The 14,660-nt window shown below is 42.3% G+C and overlaps 1 protein-coding gene across 1 annotated transcript in view; it reads right to left on the minus strand.

The window, feature by feature from the left end:
* Window positions 1–14,660, minus strand: part of FAM129A (family with sequence similarity 129, member A) — a 99,026-nt gene that overhangs the window by 80,309 nt on the left and 4,057 nt on the right. Inside the window, exons 2-4 of the mRNA XM_011934172.1 lie at window positions 13,166–13,297; window positions 9,240–9,354; window positions 3,785–3,952 (exon numbers count right to left, since the gene is read on the minus strand). Coding sequence (XP_011789562.1) covers window positions 3,785–3,952; window positions 9,240–9,354; window positions 13,166–13,288 — 406 coding nt within the window. The 5' untranslated portion in view covers window positions 13,289–13,297. The remainder of the gene's footprint in view (window positions 1–3,784; window positions 3,953–9,239; window positions 9,355–13,165; window positions 13,298–14,660) is intronic.

A 14,660-nucleotide genomic window follows, 5' to 3' on the forward strand; every position in this document is an offset into this window, starting at 1 on the left:
ATTCAGAACTATGGCTTTCCCTGATCAGGGACAAGGGATTAAAGTGTGACTCCAAAAGGGACAGAGGACAGCCGCTGCTGCTCTAGGATCATGCTATACAGTGGGCTTGACATTTAGTCCAGTGACGTGGAGTGGGATGTTTTACTAAGGATTAATCTTATGGGATTTTCTTATGCCTGCCCAATGAAGAGGTGCCAAAACTAAATAAAAACAAAACACACGTGAAAGCACACATGTGAGCATGCACACACAGACACACACGCACCCACACCCCCAAACACATGCCCCTTTGTCCCTTTGTTCTCCTTAGGATACAAAATAATCTTTGAGGCTCCTAAAGGTTGCTCTCCCCTTTGAAGGAGGGAGAAACACAGAGCTCTCTACTGGCCCTTACCTACCTTAGAAGCTAGCCTTACTGTTGGAGAACAGGGCACAATCAGGCCCTTCATCAGGGTTAAATAGGAAATGCCCATTCTGTAAGGAAGAGTAGGACAAAGGGGGTTCTAGATTCAGAATGAATCAACATGACCATGTAGCCAAATTCGGACCCAATACTTCTGGGGCAAGTGGGCTGGGTTGTGGTGGAATTTGAGTACTAGGCAACATGTCCTGGAACCCCAAGCGAGATCAACATGCCTAGCATCAGCTGCTAGTGTTACAAGAAAGGGGCTCTGATCCGGACCCCAAGAGAGGGTTCTTGGATCTGGCGCAAGAAAGAATTCAGGATGAGTTCACAGTGCAAAGGGAAAGCAAGTTTATTAAGAAAGGAAAGGAATAAAGAATGGCTATTCCATGGACACAGCAGCCCCGAGGGCTACCGGTTGCCCATTTTTATGGTTATTTCTTGACGACATGCTAAACAAGGGGTGGATTATTTATGCCTCCCCTTTTTAGACAATATAGGGTAACTTCCTGATGTTGCCATGGTTTTGTAAACTGTCACAGCACTGGTGGGAGTATAGCAGTGAGGATGACCAGAGGTCATTCTTGTCGCCATTTTAGTTTTGGTGGGTTTTGGCCGGCTCCTTTACTGCAACCTGTTTTATCAGCAAGGTCTTAATGACCTGCATTTTGTGCTGACCTCCTATCTCATCCTGTGACTTAGAATGCCTTAACCGTCTGGGAATGCAGCCCAGTAGGTTTCAGCCTCATTTTACCCAGCTCCTGTTTAAGATGGAGTTGCTCTGGTTTACATACCTCTGATACTAGAATGCCTAGGACCCAGTTCTCAACAGAGAAGTATGGTGACCTGAGAGCCAATGAAGCAATGGCCACAGCAGGCTGACAGCCCTTTCTCACCGGCATGCAGGTAGAGGATAGCAGGCTCCCAGCAGCCACCTCAGGATTTCTGGCCTTTATCCCAGCTCTAATTTTAAATCTATTTCTTAAGTTTTTGGGTAATTATGGGAAAAAGTGGTTAAGTGGCAGCTTGTGAAAGCCTGTTTCTGGTTTACTCAAAATAATACAGTGAGTAACAGGCTAGAACAGAAAATGTGACACAATAAAGATGAGTGGTACATAGTGCTGTTAAAAACAGAAAAAGAGGTGAGAAAAGAAAGGTCGGCTCTTTGGCCCATGATAGTCAAGGACTGTTCCCTACAATGTCATCACAGCTTCTGGTTCTGACTGGAGCTACTGGAAGTTATGCCAAATTAAGTCTGCATAAAGCCTCAGCGAGGATAAAACAGTTTCTGGGCAGAGGAATGTGACACAGAACCAGGGAAATATGACTAGACCTCATTATCTTGGTGCCTTTGATAACATACTGGAGAGCAGAGTGGGGTTTTGAATGGGCTGAAATCTTCCATAAATGGAGTCTAAATGCAGGCTACATAACATCCAAAAACTCCTCAGAGAAATTCCTATTATGTACATGAAAGGGGGAATGCAGTAAGTCCCATTTGGCTGGGCAGGGAGCATTCTGCACTCAGTGAAACTTCGCGGTTCCCGTGCCGAGTGCCAACTGCATGTTCCTACTAGACCAAGGCCCTAAACACAGACGGGCAAGTGTAGTGGAAAATGAGCTAAATGGAGCAGTCAGTGCTGGGCAATTCTTTGTCTCTAGAACATCAAAACCACAAGGCAAGATTTTAATAAAAGTATCTTTTTTTTTTCATAAAGTTCCTAACTAGTTATGAGCCAGTATGATGATGAGTGTTACTCAGAGTTGCTATGGCAAAACAGACTGACCTTATCTTTTTCCATGAGTCCCCATCGATACACAGCTAAAACCAAGAATTAGTTGAGATGCATCACTAGTGACTCTCGCTCTACAGGACTGACACACTCAGGGAAACCTCTGAATTTTAAAATAAGTATACAGTGAAATTAACCATATTAGGAAAAAAAAGGCACGTGGGTGAGGCGACTCAGCTCAAATGTCACCTGCTCATAGAGGACTCCCCTGGAGAGCTGAAAGTTTGGCACTCCTTTCCTCACTAGTTAGTAACCTCTCGTTGCTCTTTAACACATTAACTGTGATAACTTTCAAATGATAATTGGTGGATGTTTATCCAACCTCCTTGTTTGAATTTCAACTCCCAGAGACAGGAACTGTGCATGCTTCATTACCCTGTCCCTAACACCTACACAGAGGCTGGCACAGAGTAAGCCCTCGGTGTTAGACTGGCTGCCTTTCCAAGTGCCAAGAACAAAGAGTGCAGTTGTCTGTAACTGAAGACTTTGTGGAGTCCAGAAAAACCAGCATTCACCTCAGTATAGCAAAAACATCACATATTGGAATGAGAAGTCTCTTTTACTATTGACGTCATATTGGTTAAGTCCGTGCCTGGAGGCAACGTGGTCTGAAGCAACACCACCCCAAGGGTGGTTCTCGAACCAGCAGCATCAGTGCCACTTGGCCGTGTGCTAGAAAAGCCAAGTCCAGGCCCCACAGTGTACCCAGTGAGTCAGAATGTCTGGGGGTGAAGCCAAAGAATATGAGTTTTAATTAAGTTCTCCTGATGATTCTTATGAGCCCTAAAGTTTTGAGAACCACTGATTCAGAAACAAATACTAGATTACCACGGACTGTGCCACTGATCTGAACTTAACTTTATCAGAAATAAAGGTGAAAATAAGAAGGAAATGTCATAAAGACTAGCATTTGCCAGGGAAAACTGGCACGTTCTTGCTGGCATTTAGATTTTTTTTAATCAGGAAGAAGGAGAGTGAAGTATATGCCAAATGGTCTACATGAATAAACTCAGGGCAGTCAGAATGCCCCCACCAACTTGTGGCCAGATAACTGCCCCATATTCTGCTTCACCGGGGCCTCCTGGACCCGCCTGAAAACCAGCAAGCAGGCAAGGCTCCTTGTGCACAGAATTCTCCCTTTACCTGTTTCCCTCTTCTTCCCTGGGGCAGCACCATTTGTGGCTCTTTTTTTTTTTGAAATGGAGGCTCGCACTGTCATCTGGGCTGGAGTGCAGTGGCACAATCTCAGCTCACAGCAGCCTCTGCCTCCCAGGTTCAAGCAATTCTCCTGCCTCAGCCTCCCATGTAGCTGGGATTACAGGTGCCCACCACCACGTCTAGCTAAATTTTTTTTGTATTTTTAGTAGAGATGGGATTTCACCATACTGGCCATGCTGGTCTCGAACTTCTGACCTCGTGATTTGTTGGCCTTGGTTTCCCAAAGTGCTGGGATTACAGGCATGAGCCACTGCACTTGGCCAATCTGCGGTTCTTTCTAAGAATCACTGCAACAGATGATGGACCAGGACAACTCAGCGAGGGCTGCCCCACTTCCCGCCCCGGGGACGAGAGGTGAGCCCCGCCATACCATGATTGAGATGCCTGATGCAGTCACTCAGGAGGGCGCTAAACCTCTTCTGGTCAGCAGCCTCGTGGAAGCAGAAGTAGCCATGTCTGAGGAAGGGTTGCCACAGGTACACTGGGAATTCCTTGGGCAGGACCACGAAGGGCTGAGCGTTTTCCTTCTCACTGGAGGCTAAAGAAATATTGAAAACACAAATACCTTTTAAAACGTGTATCTTTTACTTCAAATATGTGTTTCAGGTCGTGAGGGTAACTATCAGGGGCAGGGCATGGGATGGAAAGTTGGTGAGATATTTTCACAGGGTAGGGAAACTGGGAGCACCGGCTCCTGTGGCATCCCTCCACCAGCTTGCCCTGTTCCACTGCCGCCGGCTGCCTGGCCTCCTACCCAACACCACAACGACAGTGAGGATACCAGGAACACAATCTTTTCTTTTTTTTGAGACAGAGTCTCACTCTGTTGCCCAGGCTGTAGTGCAGTGGCACAATCTTTGCTCGTTGCAACCTTCACCTCCCAGATTCAAACGATTCTCCTGGCTCAGCCTCCCAAGTAGCTGGGATTACAGGCACATACCACCACCTCCAGCTAATTTTTGTCTTTTTAGTAGAGACAGGGTTTCACCTTGTTGGCCAGGCTCCTGACCTCAAGTGATCTGCCCGCCTCAGCCTCCCGAGTAGCTGGGATTATAGGCATGAGCCACTGTACCCGGCTAGTTTTTTTGTATTATTTGTAGAAACAGGGTTTTGCCATGATTCCCAGGCTAATCTCAAACTCCTGAGCTCAAGCGAGCCACCTGACTTGCCCTCCCAAAGTGCTGGGATTACAGGCATGAGCCACCGTGCCCAGCCTGGGCACAATCTTTCTCAACTTCCTTATGTCTAAAGACCCACAGAGCTCCCTCTGCCCTCCTGGCCCTCTGCAGGCCACTGACCACCTGTGCAGCCCCTCACTCTACCGGCCCTGCAGGCTCCAGCTCCAACAGGGCTGCTCTCTGCCCTGCACTCTCTCCCTCCTCCCTGTCACTGCCAAACACCACTTGCTGTTTTTATGCCATCAACCTTATTCTCACCTCACTCTGATTCCTGTCCCTACCAACTCCTGAAACCCAACTGCTGAGGCCACTTATGTCATCCTGACTGCCAGCCTATGGCTGCTTCTTTTCATCTAACCTGGAATATTTGCTGCTGCTAACAACCCCTTCTTTGAAAACATTCTCTCCCCATGACTTCCAGGAGTGCCTCTCTCCTGGTTTCCTTCATGCTTTGTAGAATTTTGTTTCTTCTTTATCACCTTTATTGGTTCCTCTGCCGACTCTCTCCATCTCCTCGCTAAGCATTGGTGTCTGCCCCGTTCTGTGCTGGCTTCCCCTCCACTCTGCCTGTACCCTCCCAGGGTGTGTTCACCCATTCCATGACTTTTTATATTGTTCCTACAGTCCAAAGAACCCTCTCTTCCTCCCCTTCCATCATGCTTTCCCATACAAATTTCTCATTCATCCTTCAAAAGTTAGTTCAAAAGCCACTCCTCTGGGATGCCTTTGCTGGCACATCCCACTGCCACCAGAGACAGAGTTAGGTGCTCCCTACCCTGTTCTCCCCAAATACTACAATGACCTGTTTTCATGCCCAGCGCCCATACTCAAGGTGGGGAGGTGGGGAAAGGGAGTGAGATGGATTCCCGTGCTGTTCTCCTCCCCAGAGAGCAGAACCACTGCTACTCACTGTGAGCGCCAAGAGACGCAGACTGCATCTTCCATAGCTTTGTATCCTTAGCCCATAGCACAGTCATGGAACATAGCAGATGTTCAACTTCAGTTTGTTGAATGAAAAATATGCTGTGTTGGCCTAGGATATTTTTTAAAGCCCTAGACAATGGGACTTTTACCTCTTCCCTCAAAATCAATTCCAAGAAACTCATTTTAAACCCACTACTATTCAGAACCCCTACCTAAACTTTACTCCTTTCCATGCATTCCTATTACATGATATTGCACTTGGTTAAATGAGTCCCAACTTTTTCCAGAGTCACAGAGAACAAGCAGAAGAAAATGCTAGTTCTGTGCTTCCTGCATATGTATTAGGCACCAATCTCAGGGAAAGGTAAGGAAGAGGGTCTCTCTAAAAGACCATTGAAAGCACTGGGATTACAGGGAAATGAATCATAACCACATGGGAGGCTACAGAACCATGTCAATTCTGGCAAATTAATAAATCAGGATTGCTCATGCCTATAATCCCAGCACTTTGGGAGGCCCAGGAGGGTGGATCATGAGGTCAGGAGTTTGAGACCAGCCTGGCCAACATGGTGAAACCCCATCTCTACTAAAAATACAAAAATTAGCCGGGCATGGTGGTGCACACCTGTAATCCCAGCTACTCAGGAGGCTGAGGCAGGAAAAATGCTTGAACCCGGGAGGCAGAGGTTGCAGTGAGCCGAGATCACGCCATTGCACTCCAGCCTGGGTGACAGAGCGAGACTCCATCTGAAAATCAATCAATCAATCAATCAATCAGGATTGGTTTAAATGAAGAATAAATTCCTGGGGATATATGGGAGCCCGGTTCCGGTGTCCCAGAATCTGAAGGTAACAGAGCAGAATGCACTGTGAGCACAAGCCGTGGCCCACCAGGACCTAGCACAATGCTGGGAATGAATCAACATGAAAATGAGCAAATGAATGAATGATTGAATGCTATAGGAACACTTGTACTTGTAACATGATATCTATTTCACTTTCTGGAGAGAATAAGGCCCCTGATTTTTAGATGGGCAAGTAACTACATAAAATAAGACTACATTTCCAGCCTCCCTTGCAGCTTGGTGAGTCCACAGCTACTAAGATCTGTCCAGTAAGATATAAACTGAAGTGGCATATGAAACTTCCTGGAGGTATCTCTAAAGAAAGTGACTGTACCCTCCTCCTTTCCTTTTCTCCTCCCTATTATCTGGAATGAGAACACTATGGTAGGAGCTCAGCAGCCACCCTGGACTCTGCCAATAGGGGCCACAACCTAGAAATAAAGGGGGAGAAAGCAAGAAAGAGCCTGAGCTTCTGACAAATTGAGTCCACATCAGCCCTGGACGAATATCCAAATATCTTTAGTGAAATAATAAAACTTTGAGTTTTTTGTTGTATGCAGTGGACCAGATGCTAACCAGTAAATGCCAAACAAGTGAATTACTTTAACAAAACATGGGGCTGTTTTTTTCTGTTATCAACTTAGCTGAACACTCTGGAAAGAATACACCTATTGGCCAGGCATGGTGGCTTATGCCTATAATCCCAGCACTTTGGGAGGCCAAGGCAGGAGGGTCACTTGAGCTCAGGAGTTAAACACCAGCTTGGGCAACAGAGTAAGACTATTGTTTCTGCAATTCCTTTTTTGTTTTTTGTTTCGTTTTGTTTTTCTGGGCATAGTGGCATGTAGCTGTGGTCCCAGAGGTGGGAGGATTACTTGAGCCCAGGAGGTTGAGGCTACAGTGAGCCATGATCACACCACTGCATTCCAGCCTGGGCAACAGAGCGAGACTCTGTCTCAAAAAAAAAAAAGAAAGAAAGAAAGAAAAGAAAAAGAAATGCACTTATTCATAAGCCTCTAGTGCTTTTTCCAAGAAATGCACTTATTCATAAGCCTCCCATCTTTATTATGCCTTTATTCTTTCCAGTAGAAATAATATCACAGAGTCAGTCTTCTTCATTGACATGGTTCTATCAATCCTCCTTGCCCTCTCCAAGAATGCCACAATTTTGTACAAGCAACCAAAAGCAACATTGACCCTTTGCATTCAAAAAGCCTCAACAAGCCCATAAAATTCATTCCTATTAGCCTCTAGTTATCTCTCAACCTTTTACAACAATTTTCCAGATGCCATCAGTGAATTTTTTCTGAGTTACAAGAATATCACAACTGATCTACTGTAGAATATTCTATTTTAAAAGTCAGAAGGTCACACCACACAATTTTAAAAAGTCATTGAAATGCCCCAATCTGAAGCCTTGGGCCAACTGGGATTAATCACACAGGACTTGTGTTCTTTAGTCCTTTTCATTCCTTCCAATATGATTTCAGCAATAAATCAATAAACATATTGTCTCTTCTGACTGATTTCATTGGAAAGTTTGAGAGAGATTTGGATGAGTCAACATGTTGGTATTCCCATTTCTAGCTGCAGCTCCACCTCCAAGGGCATATAAGTAGATGTAAAAGAAAATACAATAATATGCATAGTGCAATAAAATGTTGTTTTAGCATGAATTACTTAGTAATAATTTGTTAATCTTGGTTTATGGTCCATGTACCAATCCCGTAATTGTGTTATTAAAAACACTATGCTAAGCAGTCAGCACCGAAATAACAATTGATAAAATGATTATGTTTTTCTCCATAAATTCTAATTAAATTATTATGTCCATTAATAAGAACCAGGGCTGTCTTCAAGAACCAAGTAATTACTGGGTAGTATGATTTACGCGAAGCCAAATTGAGTTACTACATTATCCACGCTTCATGAATCTCTATGAAATGCCCTATTTGGTCTATATATTAGCCATCATTTCTCCATATGTAAAAAGTGGAATGAATGAGAATCAAAGAAAGTTAGAGCTAGAAAGTTCAAAGCCCTGTTTTTGAGTTGAAGAAATAGAAACCAGAACTGTTCAGCAGCCGGCTAAGCTAAAGCATTTGGTAAGTGGCACAGCCAGAACTAGATAAAAATCCAGTCTCCCAATTCTCTTTCCATGGCAGCATCCCAGCTTTATTTATAGATATGCAAATTAATGCAATGCTTTTTTTTTTTTTTTTTCACAGTAGCTATGAGTTACTGTAACACTGATTAAAAGGTTTTTTTGTCTATTTAGGGTATTTAGTTGTATATCATCCTAAAATTAGAAAAATAGTATTCCCTGACAGTTCCAGGCTTGCTTACTAAAAGATGGGATTGTATATGTCATGGAGTGGGCCCTACCTGTTTATTTCTGCTGCCTTGTGGAGTGCTATCAAAGCCTGCAATATATTCCAAAAGCTTCAAGATACCTGGCTGATAGCACATTTTCCATGTGCTAGAAACACAGAGACTGACTGTGTATTATTGAATGGGATTAGAAATAACGGAAGTGGTAAAATGTTTTCCTAAACTACAGAAATCACATCTTCCTCTTGTCTATGGGGCATGAGTGTCTAGCCCAGGGTTTCTCAACCTTGGCATTACTGATACTTTATGCCAGAAAACTCTTCGTTGTTAGGGTCTGTCCTGTGCATGGCAGGATGTTTTGTAGCATCCCTGGCCTCTATTCACTAAAAGCCATAGCACCCTCCTTCCAATTGTGACAAACAAAAATGTCTCCAGATGCTGCCAAAGGTCCCTGGAGGGAAATCCCTCTCCTTCACTGAGAAACACTGCTCTGCTAAACAAATAAGCTTAGTCATTTTGCCTTGGAAAAGAATGATCAGCAACTCACCAAGAGGGTCTGGGAAATGCCTATCAGACAATAGATTATATTCATCTTCTGAGGTTAACACCTTGCCACCAGCTGGAAGAATTCGGCTTTTAGGAGCAGCTCCTCTCTGATAGGCCTGGGGAAGGAAAGCATACAGGAATGATATTTTTTCCCCATTTGATTTTTGGAAAATACCAGGAATAAAACAAACAGACAGATTCAGACTTTCACAGATAGCAATCCACATACTATGTTATTGAGTTACAGTCATTTCTTCAAAAAATATGTTTTGAATACCTGCTAATGGCAAGGTAATATTTTAATACTTTCATGTGACAGTCACAACATGGTAAATCAGAGTCCCTAATCTCAGGGAGATTCACCCTAAGTATGTTCTTGAATGTGGAAAACATAATCTCAGTAACCCAGAAAGTCCCTACCACATTTGTCATTTCAGATGCTAACACCTAAATCATTCTGATAACAACCACAAAGGTGACGATCACACAAATACTGCACAGAATGCTTGGTGACTGACGTGGGCCACATATGATGACTCATGAGACTGTGGAACACATAGCGGCAATGATAGTTACCATGGATTTTCATCAAAACATTAAAATGTTGGCAGAAAATATGCCACTACTTTGCCCTCAGATGTGAAACCGCTTTGCAGCAAAATGGTTGAGATGAAAGTACAGCATTGTGACATCAGAAAAAATTCTGGCCAGCAGACAAGAAGCTCTGCTATTTGAGACACAGAAAAGAGGCACAGGGCATTATTAAAGCAGTTTGGTAAGCACATATGCCCACAAGGACATACAGGTAAGATAAAATTTAAGTATGTGCACCTGACGGGAGGGCTAAAGTCAAGGCAAAATTCTGAAACTAGTAATCTAAAGGCACATTGAGAATTGAAACTAAGAAACTTTGAAACCCAAAATCTAGAATGTACTCTTGGAAATAAGTAAATAATGTTGATCTGACCAACATAATCAGAGTAACGGTAACGTATTCTGCGGCAATAAGATAGTGAAGAGATTCTAATAAAACAAACTCTCAGATATCTAAAAGGCTTGTCTTCATACTTGTAACAACAATTAATCAACTGCTTAAGCATGTCAGGGAAGCAGAATATACCCACTATCACAGAATTCTGGCAGTCTGACCTATTCATCCTAAGAAGGAAGACTGGAGGACTCTTCTGAATAAATGATTAACCCAGGAAGGAGGATCTCTACATAACTGAGGGTTCCTCATGAAATAATACCTTACAGCTCTAAGCACTCCCACAGAGCTACATTATAGTGAAACAATAATATTGAGAGAAGAATCTAAACTTGTATGATATTAAGACGATTTAGAAGCAATTTTATTAGACTGGACTCAAAAGTGAATTGTATTACTAGTTATAACAGGCTCCAATATTGGCTTTTATAAGCATTATACCATTTAATCCTGAAAACGGTACTATGCATTAGATGTTATCTCCATTTTTCAAATGGGAAACGTGAAGTGCAAAGAAACTGAATAACTTGCCCATGGCCCAGCAGTGAGTAGGTGACACATCCAGGATTCATATTCATGTCTGTCCAGGCCCAGTGCACACAAAATAGATACCGACTATCAAGTGAGAATGTTTTACTTTTCCTGTTTAATTGCCAGCTAAAATCGGACTCTAAATAAAATAATAGACAATTTACAGGTACTTAATGCGTAATTCTTAGATATAATTTTATAAGATACTTCCATAAACTAAAAAAAAGATATTATTAAAACTTTGAGAAATTATGACAAACTGCATGAACTTTAAAAAATTCCAAGTTTTAAAAAATACTTGGTTATTAGCAAATTCAGTCACCATATCTTAACAATGTGAACAGGTTCAGTTAAAAATGATGAACAAACAAAAAGCAGTGCAATGTACAAACTGCAAGCTGAGAGAGCAAGCTGAAATAAGTGAAAAGAGGAAAAACACCAACATTTGATTCAAAATGAAACTTCAGTTAAATGCAGTGAAAAACTTTAATAAATCCAAGAACAAGATCTAGGGCTGTTTCCTCCCAATGGGTTACTAGTAATCATACCAACAACTGCTCCACACCCAGCTCTAGCCTTACCACAGGCCCAGCCGTATGCTAAATGCTTCAGTACATTCACTCACTTACTCCGCTCAACACCATGGCAAAAAAATCACGCAGCTTTCATTTTATAGATGAGAAAACCGAGGCTCAAGATTTCTAACTTAGGCAAGGGCGCATATCTAGTAAGTAAGTGGTAAAGGTATGAGTCAAAGCCCTAAATATGGGCCATATTACGCTACACTGTCCCTCCTCAAGCTCTTCTGAAAGGACATTGTAATGGGTCATACAAAACATAAAGTTACTTGTTATTATCATTATTTGTAGTGTATTGATACTTTGTTGCTGAGTACAAATCAAGTGTTGAATAAAATCCTAATATTGATAAGCAGAGAAAATATTAGCCTAATAAATGTTGAAAAGAGTAAGTCTACCCAAGAGATCACTTGAGCTTTGCCTGGTAGCTTGTGAAATAAATTTGTAGTATATTTTATTTCTATTTTCCATCAGAAATGGGAAGGAAACAGATTGGTCTGTCAGTCTGAAGCCTCTTTCTAATGGTTTAGCATCAGGAGTAGTCCTCACAGTTCTCTATGAAGACTATCTTGACTACTCTTTTTTTTTTGAGATGGAGTCTCGCTCCATCACCCAGACTGGAGTACAGTAGGGTGATCTCGGCTCACTGCAACCTCCACTTCCCGAGTTCAAGTGATTCTCCTGCCTCACCCACCTGAGTATCTGGGACTACAGGCATGTACCAGCACGCCCAGTTAATTTTTATATTTTTAGTAGAGATGGGGTTTCAAAATGTTGGCCAGGCTGATCACGAACTCCTGACCTCAGTTGACCTGCCTGCCTCGGCCTCCCAAAGTGCTGAGATTACAGGCATAAGCCACTGCGCCCAGCCATCTTGACTATTCTTGAGCTCAGAGGCCAGAGAGCAGAGTTCTAAATCTGTTACTATCCTTCACTGATAAATGTACCTGTTCATTTCAAAGGAAGCTTGAGGGTCTATGTAGACTAAAAAATGTGTACAGTATGAGATCTTGGAGGACAGTGGGATCATTTGACTTAACTGTTTACCTTAATTGAGGCCTGAAGACAGGAAGTCACTTATCAATGAGTTCACTTCTAGTTAATGGCACAACTCGACCTAACCTTTAGTTTGCCAAATTCACTGCCTGATATTTTTTCCCCTGTACCATACTACCTCCCTACATAAGGAAAGAAATGGGAACCAATAAAAACTGAAGTCCTCCCAGGTGCTGAATGCTTTACACCCATTATCTCATCTTCACATTTTACAGATAAGGAAAATAGTGAGATAACCAGAAAAAAAGTTAAATGAAAAAAAAAAAAACATACCTCCATGGGAATAAAGTATGTGAGGCATTCTGAATTCCTAGGAACCCAGGCAAACCCAGGCAGATTCAAATTTAATAACAACCTATGAAATAACTCCTCAGCCACCTGTCACGCACAGGGCTTTGGAGTGGGAAGACAGGGACATAGAGCAGAGACATCAGGACAGTGGCTGAGAAAGACCTCGAGGCTGAATGATCATAGGAAAGGCTCCTATGCCAAATACTGGTCCTTCCATCTTCATACTCACTTGTAATCACCTGTTCAAAGTCTACCTTGCCACTAGACAGCAAGCATCTGTCTTACCAACTGCTGTATACCCAGAACCTTGTATAACAGTTGATATGCAGTAGGCATTCAATCAGTATCTGTCAGCTGAAACAGGTACCTACATGAATGAGTGCTTACTGAATGAATCAGTCTCCAAGGAGAGGGCACACCAATCAACCCAGCTAAACTTTTAAGAATAGTGCAAGAACCAGTAGTAACAAAGAAGTGTCTTACCTCTTTATTCTCATAGCTCTCCACAGCATAATCATTTTTAACTACAATGTATCTCTCCTTCCACTTCTTTATGTCTTCAGAAAATTGTGATAGCTCTGCTTCATACAAAATAGTTCCAGGCATCAATGGTGGCTTAAAGAAGATGAACACAATTAACTATCACAACAAATGATAACATTCCTTGTTACCACTAAGTTATCCATGGTATTTCAAGGAATAGTTGAGGAAACTATCTTCCACTGAGATCCTGGGGAAACTGTTGATTCCTCCTCTCCCCCCACAATTTCCCTTTCCTGCTCCACTTGACCCAATGCAAATATTTGTCTTATTGGTATTTTTATGATTTTCATTTCCGTCTATTATGCTGTAGGAACAGAAGCATATGGTAGAAGGAATTATAGTTATTACTTAAGGTTATTATGCCTTGCACACATGTGGCACTCAATATATGCTTGATAAACTCTATGGGAGAGAGGGAGTGAGGCAGGAAAGTGTGAAGTGTGGATATCCACAAGGATATGTCTGAACATGTCTCAGGGTTAATCCCCGCAAAGCAGGAGAATTAACAGACCGTTCTCCTATTCAATACACCTGCCGATGCAGCCTCTAATGCTCAATGGTTTTCTTAAACCCAAAGCCATGGGAACCCCTCTCCGTGCCACTCAAGGAGATTGTGTTTGCTATTTGGTTAAAGAATAAGCAGGTATCAAGCCAGAACACCTCAGTTCTACCTCTTCTACTTAAAAGTTTGAGGATTTTTCATTAACCATGGTGATATATGTACTGTACAGGCATTGCCGTTAGATTCCTAGTTAGGTCTTCCATTGGGTTAACTGTGTAAGGATAATTCCCATCCTGCTTCATTGTGTAATTCTCAAATTATTTCAAAATATACAAATGGGCTTTGTCTTTTACGTGTCACTGAATTTACATCTATTTTCCCTTTACTGAAAAATCATAGTGCCTTCAGAAACTTACCCCTCTGCTTTCAAGTAAAATTTTAAATGAACTACACAGAAAAAAAAAATAGATATGCCAATCTCTTTTAAGATTCATGTAAGGGATGAAACAAATTCCCTTCCAGATTCCAGCGCTTAATATTCTAACCTGACAGATAATGCAGCAGTCTCCTATCTTGCCTCATTAAAAGGTAAGAGAGAATCTCTTCTCTTTAAATGAAACTGAAACCATGGTATAAGATGAACTTCATAGTTCTTACGTGCAACTTTTCTTAAAACCTGGGCCACTCAATCAACTGATAAGCTTGTTAAAAATGGGGCCTCACCATAGACTTACTACATCAGAATCTCTGGGGCTGTGGGCCAGAATGTGCATTTTAACAAGCTCCCCACATTTTGAGATCACTGTTTTATGAGGGAAAGCAATCACTTACCCCTACGTCCTCATGCTGCTAAATAAATTGGTTAACTTCTCAGCATTATGTGACTCACTTATCACTTATTCTCTCTTGAAACCCCTTCTTTTTTATTTTTAG

The sequence above is a fragment of the Colobus angolensis genome, unplaced genomic scaffold (genome assembly GCF_000951035.1).
Source record: "Colobus angolensis palliatus isolate OR3802 unplaced genomic scaffold, Cang.pa_1.0 Scaffold132, whole genome shotgun sequence".
Classification (NCBI taxonomy): domain Eukaryota; kingdom Metazoa; phylum Chordata; class Mammalia; order Primates; family Cercopithecidae; genus Colobus; species Colobus angolensis.